The sequence below is a fragment of the Solea senegalensis genome, linkage group LG20, assembly GCF_019176455.1.
Source record: "Solea senegalensis isolate Sse05_10M linkage group LG20, IFAPA_SoseM_1, whole genome shotgun sequence".
In the NCBI taxonomy this organism is placed as follows: Eukaryota; Metazoa; Chordata; class Actinopteri; order Pleuronectiformes; family Soleidae; genus Solea; species Solea senegalensis.
In genome coordinates, this window is record NC_058039.1 from 13,016,723 (window position 1) to 13,033,143 (window position 16,421).

The 16,421-nt window shown below is 39.2% G+C and overlaps 1 protein-coding gene across 3 annotated transcripts in view; it reads left to right on the forward strand.

Moving 5' to 3' along the window:
* Window positions 1-16,421, forward strand: part of pleca (plectin a) — a 112,874-nt gene that overhangs the window by 9,430 nt on the left and 87,023 nt on the right. For 2 of the 3 annotated variants that reach the window (XM_044052582.1, XM_044052573.1), the window contains one exon: window positions 1,002-1,215. In XM_044052582.1, coding sequence (XP_043908517.1) covers window positions 1,002-1,215 — 214 coding nt within the window. Of the gene's footprint in view, window positions 1-1,001; window positions 1,216-6,987; window positions 7,310-16,421 lie in introns of those variants that run through there. The other variant, XM_044052577.1, reaches the window with a different exon arrangement.

The window sequence follows — 16,421 nt, forward strand, 5'->3', positions numbered from 1 at the left end:
CCATTACTTTTTCCTTAACTTCCTGTGTGTTGCTGATGACATCCTTTCTGGTATGTGAAGGCCACTGGGGAAAAGGAGGGATGAGCAGAACAGTTTAGGAGATTTGTTACAATCTACACTCTCACCATTAGATGTCAGTAATTCTTATGCAGTGGACCTTTAAGAAATAAATCAGACGTAGTGTGGTGCATTTATGGTTGGGACGGGAAACAGACTATAGCATGTTCTTGAGAACTGTTTACCAGTATTCTCAAATTTGAAAATAAATTACTTATTCATTTAGATTAATTCTCTACATATGTAGCAAACAACAACCCAGAATTCCACACCCGACGACCTACAAGGGTTTTTAAAAGGACAGGCTTGGTCTAACAAGGTCACAGAAAAGGCAGATTCCTTTTAAAAAGACCTGTTGAGTCACTGTTTAATATGTATCACAGTTTCCCTTTGTCGATACTCTAATGGACTTATTTAACTATATTGTAATTCAAAATTAGTATCGATAAGAGTCACATTTTGAACCAGAATTGATAAAATTCAAATAAATCATAACCTGGATGTGAACAGTAGCTGATACACTGTAGTCATTTGTCGTGTCTGTGCTGGTGCAGTTAGCGCTCCTGTGGAGAGCATCCTGTGCTTGGACGGGTGACTCAGCAGAAAAGGGAGCTGTGAGCGTGATGACGTTGTCTGGAGCATCAGCAGCACCTGCTCTGCTCCTCCCAGCAGCTCTGTGAATGAATCAGCCCTCTGGGTTTTTTATGTAATTCAGAAAGCAGCCACTGACTTTGACATGGTTAGCTCTTTTGATAGCACATTTTAATGCCAAAAAATGAAGATTTCTTTCTGTAGTAGTAAATTTATCTATAGCCTCAGTGTTGATGACTAAAAAATGAACATATTATAAAGAAAGTGATTATTAAAAACAAATATTTCCAGGGCTTTCCAGAATTTAGAATTTCTAAATTCCTATCCGTCCTTTTCTTCTTGTTCTCTACCAGGCAATGGACGAGGTGAAGGACAAGCCCAGGAGGAGGCCTCTGGTCAGGGCTGCATCGGAGGAGACCTCCAGCGACCTGGGCTTCATCAGCAGCTCTCCGCCCCGTGGAGACACACTACCCTGGAACCTGCCTAAGCACCATCGCATGAAGAGATCCAAGTCTGCCTCTGGAGACGTGCTGGACCCGGCAGAGAGGGCCGTCATCCGCATTGCAGGTACAGTGCTCACACAAAGTGGAGGTTCCTGTTGTACTGAGAACATGCAGGAAGCTCTTCTGACAACACCGGTTTGAGATAACTTTGTTTTTGAGTTGATATCACTGTTGACGTGAGCACATTCAACATTTTCCATGTAAGCATGGCTTTTGATAAACAGTATGATTTCATGAGGGCTGGCAATATGTGGATGTTATATCTATATCGTCGTGACATGAGACAAGTTTATGGTCTTCAATTTTGGATATCATCATATTGTGATAAGGTATCTGTGATGACCTTTCCTGCTTTTTAAAGGTTGTTGCATTGATAATCATCATATTTATTATTTAGAATACATTTGTGAAATGCATTAAATATTACAAATGAAATATTGGTTTAAAAAACTACATGGAATCGACAAAATTATATTTTACTAAAGTAACTTAAATACACATCTTACACAAGATACACAAGTATTTTTGTTGTACCAGAATTTGACCGTATTTATAGGCAATTTAATTGTTTCAATTTATACACGTAAATATCCTTCATTTGCCATTAAAAAGCCAAAGAAATAAACCAAATATTATCGGACATGAAAGGTAATAATAAGTGTATTTTAAGATCATGTAATACAGATCATATACAGTAGATATTTGACTCTAGAGCGTATTTACAGTGTCCTTTAAGCGTCCTTTAAGACGTGCAAACATCTTAAAAGAAACCTTAATTTGATGTCAAAGGGACTTAGCCAACCTCATGGCCATTCGCATGACATTCTAGGCCACCGTAGTTCTCTGACATGCTTCGGAAAAGTGAGTGGTGAACATAGGAGTCCCCTGTTTGTTCCAAACTGCAGCCTAGGTGCTCCTAATGCTCACGCACTGGACCTTTAACAGCAAACATTTCACGAGACGATGTGGTTCTTCAGGTGTGGATCAGATATAAGTTCAGTAGACGGTATATTCCAGACTCTCTTAACTGACTCAGCACTTCCCTGTGGTGTCAGGTTCAGATTGTTGTTTTTCGGCCCACAAACGGCAACATTGACCTCACTCCTCACCCTTCTCTGGTTGTCGCTGATATTGATTTGATGGGGTGGGGTACTGCAGCAGTGTTGTATGACCGTGTGATTGTTTCTGCAGGCTCACAGCAGCAGCAGCAGGAGGATTGTTTGACTTGCGATTTAGGAAACAGTGTGATACAGTATCTGGTTGTTTCAGTTCTAGAAACCTTAAAAATATCCTTTACATGACTCACACTGTGTCACTGTGGTGTTTTTATAGACCTGAGCAGGACGCCAGAGTCTGATCAAATACTAGATGTATCAGTGTTGTCCCCCTGGATTGCTGCCATTGCGGCGCTGGACTGATTCATTAGCCTTGTGAGACATGCACTCCAGGCTCGAGCCGCAGCTTTATCTCACATCAAATGGAGACAGGACTATCTGTCAGTGATGACTGAATACATTAGATGTCAATTATGCCACAACAAGGTTTTGTAGCTTCTAAATAACTGCATCTTAATTTTGTTAAACTATGATAGATAAATAGATAGATAGATTGTTAATATTAATATTACTTTAACAGTAAGAGAGTTACTCTAGTACTGCAAAATGTACTGTATTGATAGCTGGATGGCTAGCTAGCTAGGTAGATAGCTAGCTAGCCAGGTAAATAGAAGAATAGCTAGCTTGTGAGCTAGCTCTTCTTTATCAATCCCCAAGATAATTTAGTGTGTTTTAGTGTGCAGCATTTTAAACTACACAATCAACTTAGTAAGAGTAAAGTGAAACAGGTTATAGATACAAAGTAAACGTGTTAAAAAACTATAATATGTAGCAGTAAAATGTTATTATGCATAAAATAAAATGCTATGGGGACCAAAAAAACATGCAAATGAATAAATAATGCAGACAGATATGGACATTCCTTAAATTTCTGTCCAAACTGTACAAAAACATGCCGTTCACTAAAGTTTAGTGTATAGTTACTTTGTCTGTGCTGCTTTCAAGGAACATTCAGCTGAAGAATATCTCAGGATCTGCTCTGAACAGATTCATGTACATAAATAATTCAGCAAAGTCATTATTGATTTTTATATTTTACAGTCTTCACTAAGGCTGCTTGTATTAGCAGTATTATTACAGTCCTGTGACATTTTTTGGGAGGGTCAAAAAAATAATAATATATTAAATACAAATAACTAGAGTCACCTTATCTCTGGCTCCATCTTAATCTAATTAAACTATACCAGCGTGTGAAGTATATGTGAGGAAGAGAGAACAAATTATCTTATTGGGAATAAATCTGCCTGCTGTGAAAAGTCCATCACTGACTTTGCTCAGTCCGCCACTATTATAGATTACAGTCATAAAGGAAATATGTGTACATTTCTAAATTGGTCTACTAGAACTGTCAGCTACGTAAATATATATATATATATATGTATATATGTATATATATCTATATATATATATATAGATATATATACATGTATATATATGTATATGAATATACATATATGTATACGTATATAAACATCCTCATCTCCTGATTAAGCATAATCTGTAATAAATCTCAATTTAAATGTGTAGATAAAAGAGACTAAAGGCTGTAAAGCTGCTCAGCCACCACAGAAGCAGTAATTACTGACTCCGGATGCTTTACTGTCCTGTAGAGGAAAGAATAACTGTGATTACTGTAAATATACAGTATATCTTTGTCCCCTGTACTGACTTTATTCCAGAGTGTAATTAGCATTCAGGCAACATCCTGTGAGGCAGTGACCAGTGAAGATTTACCAAACACAAATCAGGGAAAACAAAGCGTGAATACAGTGAGAGGGAGGTGGTATTTGTTTAACCAGAGAACATAAATAAGTGGCACAGAGGTTGTTTTTTTTCCACTGTGGTGATGTGAGGAAGGAATGGTTGGCTCCATCGACTGTCACTAGAGCCAAAGCTGGACAGGCAAACAGAGACAAAAAAGACTGAATCTCTGGGAAACACCATCTGGTGGTCAGTGATGAGAAAACAGAGGGATGTGAAAGAGAGGTGAATCTTTACACCTGCACTTGTGATGTTTCTGTAGGTCTCTCTCCTTTCTGTCTGTCCTTTTAAACATGTCCGTGTCTTTCACTGCAAGTCATTTTCTTCATTTACTGCAAACGAGCCTCCGCTGTTGCTTTATTCATGATTAATATTTGATAAATGTCAGCTATTAATGGCTTCTTCCATCATTTTAATGGCCGAGATTCAAGTGCATCTGAATTTTTATACGGAAAGGAAATGGCACTTTAATTGGATATATTACACATTCATTCATTGAATCCATCCATCCATTTTCTTCTTGTGTTAATCGATTGTGTTAATCGATTACTAAAAAAATCGTCAACTATTTTGATAGGTTTGAGTGTTTTAACACGTTATCTGATTTTCTTGTTTCTTTTCTCCATATATTACATTACATGTCATTTAGCAGACGCTTTTATCCAAAGCGACTTACAATAATAACAAAGAAATCATTAAAACTTAACTATTTTTTGTTTTGGGAAACACTGACCAACAAGTACTCGATTAATCGGGAAAATAATCAAAAATAATGGTTATTTGCAGTCCTAATTTGTTGTTTGCACTTTGACTTATCTTTTGTCTTATTTTGATTTGTTGAAACCTTTTGTTCTTGTAAAGTTTTGTCTGCACATTTAGTTGTTTTTTAAGTTCCATCTGGACTTAAATGTGTAATATGAGGAATGTCCAGGTGAGGAGTGACACATATGCAGGACTGTGTCTCAGAAGCTTGTATGCGTTATGTTTTTTAGGTCATTTTTCGACTTTATTTTGCACAGATACGTTACTGTACTGTATATGATATCGTGAATCATATAAATATAATATTTATTAAAAATTGTGAGTACGCCTCCAACTGATACCAACTGCAGAATCAGACTAGAGAGTTACGTCATGTCGCTCTCTGTGCAGACTGAGACGTAGAGTCTGATCTCAATCTGCACGTCTGTGGACTGTGGGAGGAAATTAAGCTGTAAAACCCAGAGAAAATCCCAAAACATCACACAAACTTCATACAGAAGCTCCTCAGTTGACCTGGGATTTGAACGAAGAACGTCACAACACACCCATAATAAATTAAAACCCGGTCCGTGGTGATTAGCGTCAACGTTGTCTATTTAAGCTCCTTCTAAAAATGATTACTTTCAGTCGTAGTGGAGATTGATGGAGTTTTTAAAACCGCTGTAGGTGTAGAGGCTGTAACTCACTGTTGTTGTTTTTCTGGCTTGAAGCTGCAAAGCTGTGCTCAATTATTCAACTGACGTTTGAGTGTTGAAATATATTTCGCATTCTTGATGTGAGAGATTTATTATTGTGGATTTTGCAAAGTTGCAGTTTTTCAACGGGTGAAATCTTCTCCTGAACGCTGAGTAAACACACACACACACCCACCCACACACCCCCACCGCTGTATGAGAAAATGATAACACACACAAATGTGCTCAGGCTACAAACTCGTCTTTGCGGAGTGAGTATGTTGTTGGTCCACACTTGATTTAAGTGGTGGAAATAAATATGTTACCACGCTGAGAAAAGTTTATATACATCCAGGATATTTTAAAGTGACGACAAAGCTGCAGTTACAAAAGGGTGTCACTGTGTCCTTGAAGCAGACACTAAAACCTATGCCTGTTTATATTTCTAATATCTTAAGAATGTGTCTTTGGCCTTTTCCTGTTGTTTCACAGCCTGTTCCAGCTGGAACATGAAGATTGTAAACTTCTCACTCTCTCACACCAAAAGTCCATAGAGAAAATCATCGATTTTTACATCACAGTAAACGGGAGTTGTTGATCTCCTGCTGCCTTTATTACTAAGCTCAAATATGTTATCTTGTGACGTCAGAGTTTGAAAACGTTTGGTAAGGTTTCTCTCAGTGACACAAACATACTAAACGAGGCAGCAGTAGACCAGTAACGTCCCTGTCCCTGCAAGATAAAAACACTGATTTTCTCTATGGACTTTGGTGTGGGAGAGTGAGATGTTTACACACTTAAATTTAGGCTGTGTTTAGGTGAGATAAGGCAACAAACATATTCTTTCGACCTTTTACTGACCGGTATACAGTAGAGCAACCAATTGGGCTCACCATTGCCTGTTAAAGTTTGCTTTCATATGCCAGATTTCCTCAAGAGAAATGGTGTTAAGATGATGAAGACTAGTATCTCTCAGATTTGATTTACTATATGCAGACAGGTTTTTAGTGGATTATTGATCAACAACAGTAAATATGTGTTGACAACCCAATTGCCAACCTGCAAGATAGAGCGTTGTGATTGTCTTAAAGGCCCAGCTGTTGTGATCCAGTGGTTTTGAGGTGTGGTGCTCTGGCATTTAAACCCAACACTGTGTCGTCATCGAGTTTTGGGAATATGATGTGACTTTAAGGAGAACCGTGACTGCGTAAGTGGGAGTTTTTCATTTTTCCAAAGCTGTGAATAAAACAGGATCCACACAGTGTGTCCTGCCCTAGTTTCTCCAGCAGAAGGAACTTGAATAACCCCGCACAGTTCTGTCATTTGTTTTTTCATGGAGGTAGCCATGTGTGTCTGTATCTGGGGTGGAGCGGGCGTTTGTGTGTGTGTGATCTACTGCTCTGCCTCAGCTGGTATCTGTCTTTGTGGTGTACTTATACGCCTCTGTGCCTTTAAGAGGAGGGTCTGATATGAATGTGTGTGTTTGGGTATTTCTCAAGCAGAGGAGGGGAGTGGTGGTGGTCTGGAGTGAAACCTGGGACACACTGTGACTAAGTGTGGGTGAGGAAGAAGGTGGGCACAGACAGAAAGGTGGACACACCACAGCCAGGAAGGGTTTTTATCAGCAGTGAGGGGTGAAAAAAAGAGGGTGAGCACAGTGTCAGTGGAAAGTTGAAAGGAAAGTTTGCACACAGGGGGAGGAGGAGAAGACGAAGGTGCTCTAACTTTGACTCACTATCAGCCAGACTCATGTCAGTGCCAATGCCCATGTTTGTGCCAGGCCAGCGGCTGCCAGAGGAGCAGGACTATGTGCAAGCCTATGAAAACGTCAGAGAGAAGTATAAAGGTAACGACAGCCCTGCTCGTCTCATCTTTAACTTTACATAATACTGAAACCACGACAACCATGTTTGAATGGTAGGTGTGAGTGTGTTCATGTACTGTAAATCTGGCTGAATTATACCTGCATTTAGATGTAGCAGAAATTATATTTCTATGCTTTAGAGTCCTGACATGGTGAAACAGTATGCAACATGGCAACCAACAGTAGCATGATACAAAACAAAGTTCCAAATGAAAAGTCAATCATTTACCTAACCCTTTTCAATATATTACAATCATGCCTTTATACATTTATTTATACAATGAAATATTTCTGCTCCAATGACTACCTTAATTTGTGGTGTATCTGTTACCACAAGGTGGCAGCAGCACTAGGACGCATTTAGTTAGTGTGTGTGGGAAGGTTTCTTGAGTGCATCTTTACCAGGGTCTTTGAATGCATCTTGTTAGCTCAACACACTGTGAACCCTGCATTACTTTCACTCCCTAATTAACTTCCAGATTAAATGTCACATTATTTAAGATTATGTTTTGCTCCTGAGTAAAAGCTGAAGAAACAAATTCAGGTGCAGGTCTAAATATCGATTTGGTCTTATATCGTCATCCTCCCTCGTGCATTATGATAATCGATACGCCAGGGCATATATTGAGTTTTTAATTACCGCCGGGCGTAACTACTTCACGTCTCCCCATGGTGGCGCTACATGGCTGAAGAAGAGGGAGTTTACAGCGGGATAATGGTGGAGAAAGCTACATTACTTTATGACCTTTGTTCTCTATGTTGTGAATAAATAGAGAAATCCCGAACTTAACTTTTCACGATGACGTTTTGTTTTCTTCAGTTAGACAGATATCACGATGCATCGCTCTATGATTGTCTTCCAATTAGTTGTGTCATGGGCCACGTGTCGTGTTTTGTATTGTATCGGGAGGTACAATTTGGTCTTATATCGTCATCCTCCCTCATGCATTATGATAATCGATTTAAAAACATCATGTTTATATGATGCCCCAGTATGGTACACTTCATTATTTATTGAGAGTTTCACTGACTCTTGCTTCAGAAGCTAAACCTGCACTCGTTCATCAGAGTTAATTATTGAAATACAACACAGATAACGTATCTGGATTAAATTGTTGTTAAGTGGCAGGCAGCCTTGTTTAGTTTGACTCTTGTGTGTGTGTCAGGCTCAGTGACAGCAGGTGAGTTATGACAACATCTGGAGGTGGATTGTGCTGTAGGACACCAGCAGACTGGAGCAGCTGTGCTCCACTTTTCCTACATTTACAGTAGGGCATAAGTGAAGAGGGAGCTCTCTGAGTCATGAGTGGTTTCAGGCTCTTTAATCTGTGTGTGTGTGTGTGTGTGTGTGACTGTGTCAGGATAAAGCAGGACTGTGTTGCTGCAGCAACAGCTTGGACGTTCAGCAGAATCTCTGGATATGCTGTGAAAACAAAACTATTTCAAATTGATTTGACTTTTTGTGTTTTAAGAGAGAAATCTGCCAATGGGGTGAGCAAATTGTGCCCGGCTAGAGTTCCTAAAACTATCTTGTGAATCTAATCTAACCACTTCAAGACTCTAATGTGCCCTAAAACTGGAAAAAAAAACTTCTTGTGCATATCATAAGCAAAGTAATTATGTCATGTAAAAAATATTTTACTTAAAATGACTGATGCTGTTCTTGATTAAGCTGAATTTATACCACCAATGATTTACTTCTGCAGTGAACCAATCTATCATCAACACACAATCCACAAATCCTGTACTTGGGGAGCAATGAGAGTTGCACTTTAGCCTTTAACTTGTCCCATGATTCAAACCAGCATCTCACTGCTGATAAGCCCAGTTCCCTTCCACTTGGCCACAGGCTGCCCGTAACACGGAGAAGAACAATTAGCAATAAAAGCTTAGGACAAAAGCCAAGAGTACAGCAGTCTTCTTTTTGTAGTATTGTCTTTATCAGACAACACAACACGGCTCTTAAAGTCTAAAAGTTTAGTTACATTCTTAAAGGGCGTATTGCATCAAAAATGTAGTTTAGTTGTTTAGTCATAAATGTATTACTTTGATGTGATAGTAAGGGCTAAAGCAGGTGACCAGTGAGAGAACCAAAGGGCTAGACTTTTTCTATTCAAACACATTTTCCTCCAAAGCAGTTGCCTCCTGTGAGTGAGTGAGTGAGTGAGTGAGTGAGTGACTGAGTGAATGAATAATGAATGAATGTCATGGTCGGCAGAGTTCCTGCTGTGACTCTCTTGTACCAGTCTGGTGCCATGTCCGTGTCCTCAAGGCCTCACTTCCTGTTGCTTCTTCTTTTACAGTTGATTTGTGACGGGCTCTTTGTTTTTTGATTTTTCTACCAAGTAGGTCTGTGTGTGTCTGTAGAAGGAAAGTACTTTTTTTTAATCTGTATCAGCTTTTTCTTTCTGTACAATCTTTTTTTTTTTTTTGAAGTTGATGCACAGTTGTGTTTGACAGGGTTCCCATGGGTCCTTGAAATCCTTGAAAGTTTGTCAATTTGAAAAAGAACCAAAACTTTCAAGGCCCCTTGAAAGACCCTGCCCACATTGAGGAGGTACCTTGAAGTAATGGAAAAACAACATGCCTGATACCAAACCAAGCAGAGCTGAGTAATGCGAGAATGTGCATAATGGAAAAGTGAAAATATGACTCTGTTACACGTGAAGGCTAACTCTGTGCTCATGCACTAGTGTGTCAACCCAATCATTGGGAAACACTGAAACATATAAAAATAGCCTCTCATATACAACTTGTGGTGCAACTTGGAAGCTAAATTAGCTTGTTATTCTCCGTCAGCAGCTCCTCCACACGCTGGATCCCATGTCACGCAAATAGAACGTCTAGTTATTCCTGTTGCAGCTGTCGCTTGAGCGCCATAATTTACAGCAGCAGGTGAAATTCGGCTTCCTGTGCGGATGATCAAGTGTATTTGCGTGGCTCATTGTGTCGCTGTTATTATAGCAACTGAACAAGGTCTAATGGTGTAAAACATGCAGCTCTGCTTTAAATACTGCCCTGCACAGTTATCCCTGGAGTTTACTCTGTCACTCTGCAAGTTATTCTAAGACATACTTAAAGGACGTGGTGACATTTAGCCGCATATGATATTGCTGATTAAAGTTAGAAGAAAATAATCTTTTCCTACTGCATGTGTAGCATCGAGTGTTGGATTTCTCTGTGTGGAAAAAGGCTCCTGAGGTTTTTACTAGTATTGTCCAGGTTTGGCTGCAGTGTTCATTTTTTCCCATGGAAATGAATGGAAAATCAGAAATAATGAGGCAGAAACGTCGCAGGGCAGACAGACCTTGGAAAAGACGCCCACAAAAACAAAACAACAAAAAAAACAAAAACAGTACAACCACCTACGCTTACTAACGACTCCAGTGACCTCGCCTCAGGCTTGGGTGACCTTTCACCAAGGCCTAACTTTCTGTTAGTTTTGCATTCTTCCAGGAATTTGAACTCACTATCTGCCAAAAAACTCTTTAATTGACTTTTAAGTCTAGTATATGATAGACAAAAAAGGGAAAATTCCTTGCTTTGTTGATGTTAAACTGCAAACATATAAGCAGGGTTCCCACTACGGATGGCACCGTACCACTTTTTGGTGTCCAATACCGATAACGATATCACAAACTTCAGTTCAGTCAGATTTTTGATCTTTTTAAATCTTTTAGATGACTGATGACTGATATTTCTCCAACTGTGCAACAAATATTCTTCTCCCCCAAAGAAGAAATAAACGGTCCACGACATGACTCAGCTAAATTGCTGTTACACCGATATTCAATCCAGTGATTTTGACCAGTATCTGACCGATATTGAGTATTGTATCGGCTCATCCCTTGTCCCCATGGGTCCTTAAAAACCTTGAAAGTGTATGAATTGAAAAAAGATTCAAGGCTCTGTAAAAGTTTATTAAAATCACCCTAAACAGACATGGATTATTGAAAGTGCTTGAATTGTGTGCAAGAAAGAAGTTAATTTGATATTTAGATAAATGTCTCCTTTGTTTGTTACGATGTCCTGCGTTACTTGATGTATGTAGACTACGGCCTACGCTGAACAAACATCAAGTCGTAATTACTTGCGGTGTTGTGAACACTGTCTCTGTCCGCCGTTGATGTGAGATTCCATGCAGAACAATGAGCGAGTAACGTTAAGCAAGAGAGAGCAAATTATATGTTGTCTGGGAAATGAAAATTCCAAGATCTCTGTGTCACCAAAGACAATTACAAAGACTGACTTTGACCAAGGTCCTGGAAAGTCCTTGGAAAGTCCAAGATGGTGTCAGAACCCTAAATAAATAAACTGAAATTAAAATGAAAACAGAATAGTTAAGAGTGTTTGCTCTCAGGTGAATCTTTATTAGGTTTCACTATAGACAATCAGTGTGTTTTTGTGCTGATCTCATCTGTTTGCTTTCCAATTAGAATTTAATCTTCAATGTCGATGCTCGTTCAAAATGTACAACAGAATTGAATGCAGTCCTACATTGCAGCATTTATATCCAGCATTTACAAAAAGTCAATATAATTATATATAAATATTTAAGACTTTGTGTAAGTTTGAAGTGGATTATAAATCTGAACTCTGTGAAAAGCACAAAAATCATGGACAAAATCTAAAATGGCTGACTTCCTGTTGTTTGTGGCCAATAACTCAAATTTTCCTCTCGGGGCAGCTTGGCATAATATACTTTTCCACCAGTGTTCATAAACCTGTTCATGTTCCTGAACACAGTGCGACTCACGCTATGACACTGCTCTCACAGTCACTTTATGAGGACTTTTAATGGTTAGGTTTCAACATGTCGTAGGTTGGGTTAATGTCTCTGGGAAACGTAGGTTAGGGTTTGGACAGTAGTAGTTATGGTTAAGATAAGAATAAGTCTCCAGGAAATACATGTAAATCAGTCAAGTCTAATGTCATCTGAAGTCCTGGAAACCAGACTGTGTGTGTGACCTCATCAGGACCAGTCGTCTTCATGGAGACCTGGTCCTAATAAGACAGAACCTCACTTCAGAGGAACTGGTTTAATTTAGGGCTAATATTTGAAGTGTGTGTGTGTGTGTGTGTATGTTGTGTAACTCTGTGTTGAGGGGGCGTGTCCACACTTCACTTCCAGTATTTGCCTCAGATCAGTTTCATGGAACTTGACCTCATATTCAAAAATAGTAATAGTCTTTAAGGTATGTGTGCACCTTGTGCTCTTAGACACTTCCACACTCCTCATATCCTGGTTGTTAGATAACATCTAACTTATTCTGCGGTGTTGTGTCTCTTTGTAAACCCCCTGTACTTCCAACACCAAAGAGTCCAAAGAGAAAATGAAAGATTTCACATCCCAACATCCACTGCTGCTTCCATCAGTATGTTCAAATAACATATTTTATGACTTCGCCGTTTGAAATCCTTTACTGTGATTTACCTCAGTGACACAAACTTACCAAAATGTGACTGCACTCCACCAGCAGCTCCTGTGTGTTTTCAATATGGACTTTGGTTCAGGAAAGTGAGCGGTTTAGAAAATGTTGTTTTGAGTTGGTGAAGGTTGTTGAACGGCAAGCTTTTGACAGAAATACAGGGTTAGGGTTATGGAGGTGGGGCTAGGGTTATCTTTAAGTGTTATATTTGTTGCATTTCTCCTGATATCTCTTGCATTTCTTATCACACTGGTGTCTTAAATAAGTCATCTGCCCGGTTTGGGGCCTGCAACACAAACAGTTTGCACAGTTTTTCTGAATAAAAGACAAACAAGCAGGCGTATTTTCCTTGCATTTATAGATATATCAAAATTATCATTACTCTTCTATTGGCATAGAAAAAAAGGCCTTCTTTATTTTATCATGACAAGTGTTTCCTTTCTTTCTGCGCATGATCATAAAACATGGTTTTTGCACCTTTTAAACTACATGGACGCGGTCCAAGCTTCTCTTGACTGTGTGTGTGTGTCCAGTCTCATTGTGACAGTGGAAGCACTCGTAAATTATCTCCATGTATGTTCACACCTCGTCTCCATCCCACATCGGCGCTGAGCACAAACAGAGCAGCTCAGTGAAGTGTAGACGAGAGCAGCGGCATCAGCAGAATCTTCACACTCGTCCGATACTTCACATGAGTTTGTGAGACCACCTGTTTGTTCTCCGTTTGTTCACACGTGCGGCTGAAACATTCGTACAGCTTCTTTACGGCCAAACTCACCCTGAAATGTTTTGTTTTCTTTTAATTATGATTTAAGTTATGATTCAAAATGCACCTGCAAGTTAAACTAAGTTAAAAGTTGCGATATCATAGGGAATTGTAATTTTTACGTCATTATTCCTCGTTCTCATTTGAACATTTAAAATTTGGGATGTCCCGATACCACTTTTTTGAAACTCGAGTATCTGCTGATACCGATATTAGTCCGATACAGTCATTTTAGACCGAGCTGTTAACAAACACATTTGTGCTGAGTCGTTTCAAAGACATAATTCTCCAGCTGATTAACAAATATTGTTCTCCCCAAAAAGGAGGAAAAAAAAAAGGCAGAATATGACTCAGCTAAAATGTGTTTGCTGATTTTTATTTTCATTTTTATTTACAGCCTGTGCATAGTGAAGTATGCAATATGTAGTATTTTTGTATCGGATTCTACATCTTTATCTGTCCGTTATCCGATCCAGTGACTTTGACCAATGCTGATTCCCATCCCTACTTAAAATGATTACTGTGTGATATTTGTGCGATCTGTGAGAAACAATGATGATCTCCTCAGACTGCAGAATATGATGTGTACAGGTCATGACAATATATTTATCTAAAATTCAAATATTGCAATTTGAAAATATTATAATAATAATATTGTGATTTTAATACAATTTCACTTTCTTTAGCTCTACATGCAAGAAAACCTTAACCCTTATATAGCTGCGACTAGTGATTACTCTGATAATCAAATAATCTATTTACTATGTTCTCCATTAATGGATAATTTGTTTGAAAAAATGTTCATCTGTGTTTTTCTTTCTTATTTGGACAAAGAAACCAGAAAATATTCATATTTAAGGTTTTATTTATATTTATGGTTTTAATTCCAGAAAAAAACCCTCAATGTTTGCAATTAATTTAGTAATCATTTAATAATCAATGAATCGTTGCAGCTTAAAGTTAAAATTATTGGATTTATAATCAAATCACTAAATAATTCATACAAACTACTACTACTAACAATAGTAATAATAATAATACTCTCTTCCTGTTGTAATGCTGTGTTAATCTCTTAATTTGTGTAACTATAATAATTAAATATCATTAAACAGGTTGATTTATTACTATTCATAATAACCTTGGGTGATTTGTCAACATGATGTTGGTGTTTACTTTCCCACAGTGTTCAGAGACACTGGAGTCTCACACTCAGTCCATGGTTTGTCCTGCAGGACACTGACTGGTCACTGAGACACTATGACGGTCTTTGTAATCTGACTGTGAGGATGATGTCACCAGCGGGGAGGTTTCAGTCTCCTCCTGGATACTTCGTCTCATTCCTCTCAGTCATTCGCGGTATGTAGCATTGAATTTCTCTTTAAGGAGGGACCGGATGTTCATTGATCGGTCCGGTGCAAATGGTCAGTAACAGCCATTAATCTGACTCGTGTGGCTGATGAACGCGATGTCACCCGTTGGATTATAAACTGATGTTTTGATGTCTTGCAATTTTGTCCACTGTTTTAAGGAGACTATATCATAATGAGGGGGTGGAGCCGGGTATGAAACGAGGGATGGGGCGTGCAGAGAGTGTGAGGACCACCACTCAAATCTCAAAGAAAGGAGAAGGCGGTTGGGTGGACAAACTTTGAGCTGTAGCCGAGAACTTTTGAAATGCGTGTGAGAGCTTTGGACTGCGATAAAGAAGAATGCGACTGAGGAGATGAGAGGAACTGTGATAGAGAAGTTTGACCTGTGGAGAGCAGCATTACACCTCTCAGTGTTGAGCCTACTGGGAATTATGAAGCCATATTTCCAGTGGAACATCATTTTTGCATTTCCATTAGGAAAAGTAGCAAAATAACCAGCCCCAACCTTCTTCTCTTCTTCTTCTACTACTTCGTCTCTTGAGGTACCAGAGTGAAATGGTATGGTACAGTCAGGGTGGAGCTAGAGAGTCAGCCTATGAGGCGACAGAAAAATGTCGCTCCCTTGCGATCGGTTATTCTTCAACGCCTGCAGTCTAATCTCATACAAAGCTTGAGATTAGTCTCTAGTTGAGACAAACGAGCTGTACGACGGGACAGCCCACGCCCCCACCAATGGGACCATGTTTTACAAAATGGACGCCACGTTGTGTTGAAGAAAACCTCAAACTCGCGATTGAGACCAAAACCTCCTCAGGCAAATGTTTATTGATGTTATAAATGAGACGTGAAGTCGGATCATTTTCTCATAGACTTGCGTGCAAACCAGTAGAATCGCCCCCTGGTGGCCATTTTAAAGAATATAAGTTTTAAGCATGTGTACATTGGCTTTACTCTCCAGATTCACTACATCCATCATTTCTAAACAGATCTTGATCATGTCCCTCAGCCTGAGCATGTGTGTGTCACAGTGTTGGAGGATCCAGATTCCTGGCCTAGCTCTGGTCCTGGCATGTGGAACAATGGTGCTAACACCCTGGTTCTGGCTCGCTGCACTGAATCACGCTTAATGCCAGGAATGTTAGTCGTGAGCTGGCTGGCACTGGCTCAGTTTTTGTCTGCAGGAGTTCCCAGCTTTGAGAGGCAGAGTGACATATTCCATAGAGCCAGGCCCCAACTCTGCAGAAGATCTGGAGCTGTCATTTAACCCTCATAGATCTGGTCTTAAGTTTTCATCGAACTTTTGAGCCAAGAAACCATATGCTTCATACAGGCCAGATTATTGGAGACAATATTTCCATCTCTCCATGAAACTCTTCATCTTTTTCTCTCTATATCGTCTTTTGTGTTTGTTTTCTCTTTTTCAGACTCCTACTTTTTTTGGTTGCTTTGCAGCATAGGCATAGTTTTTAAGGTTCTAAACAAAAGTATGCAACATCCGTTTCCCACTCAACTCGCTCTCATTGTTTATT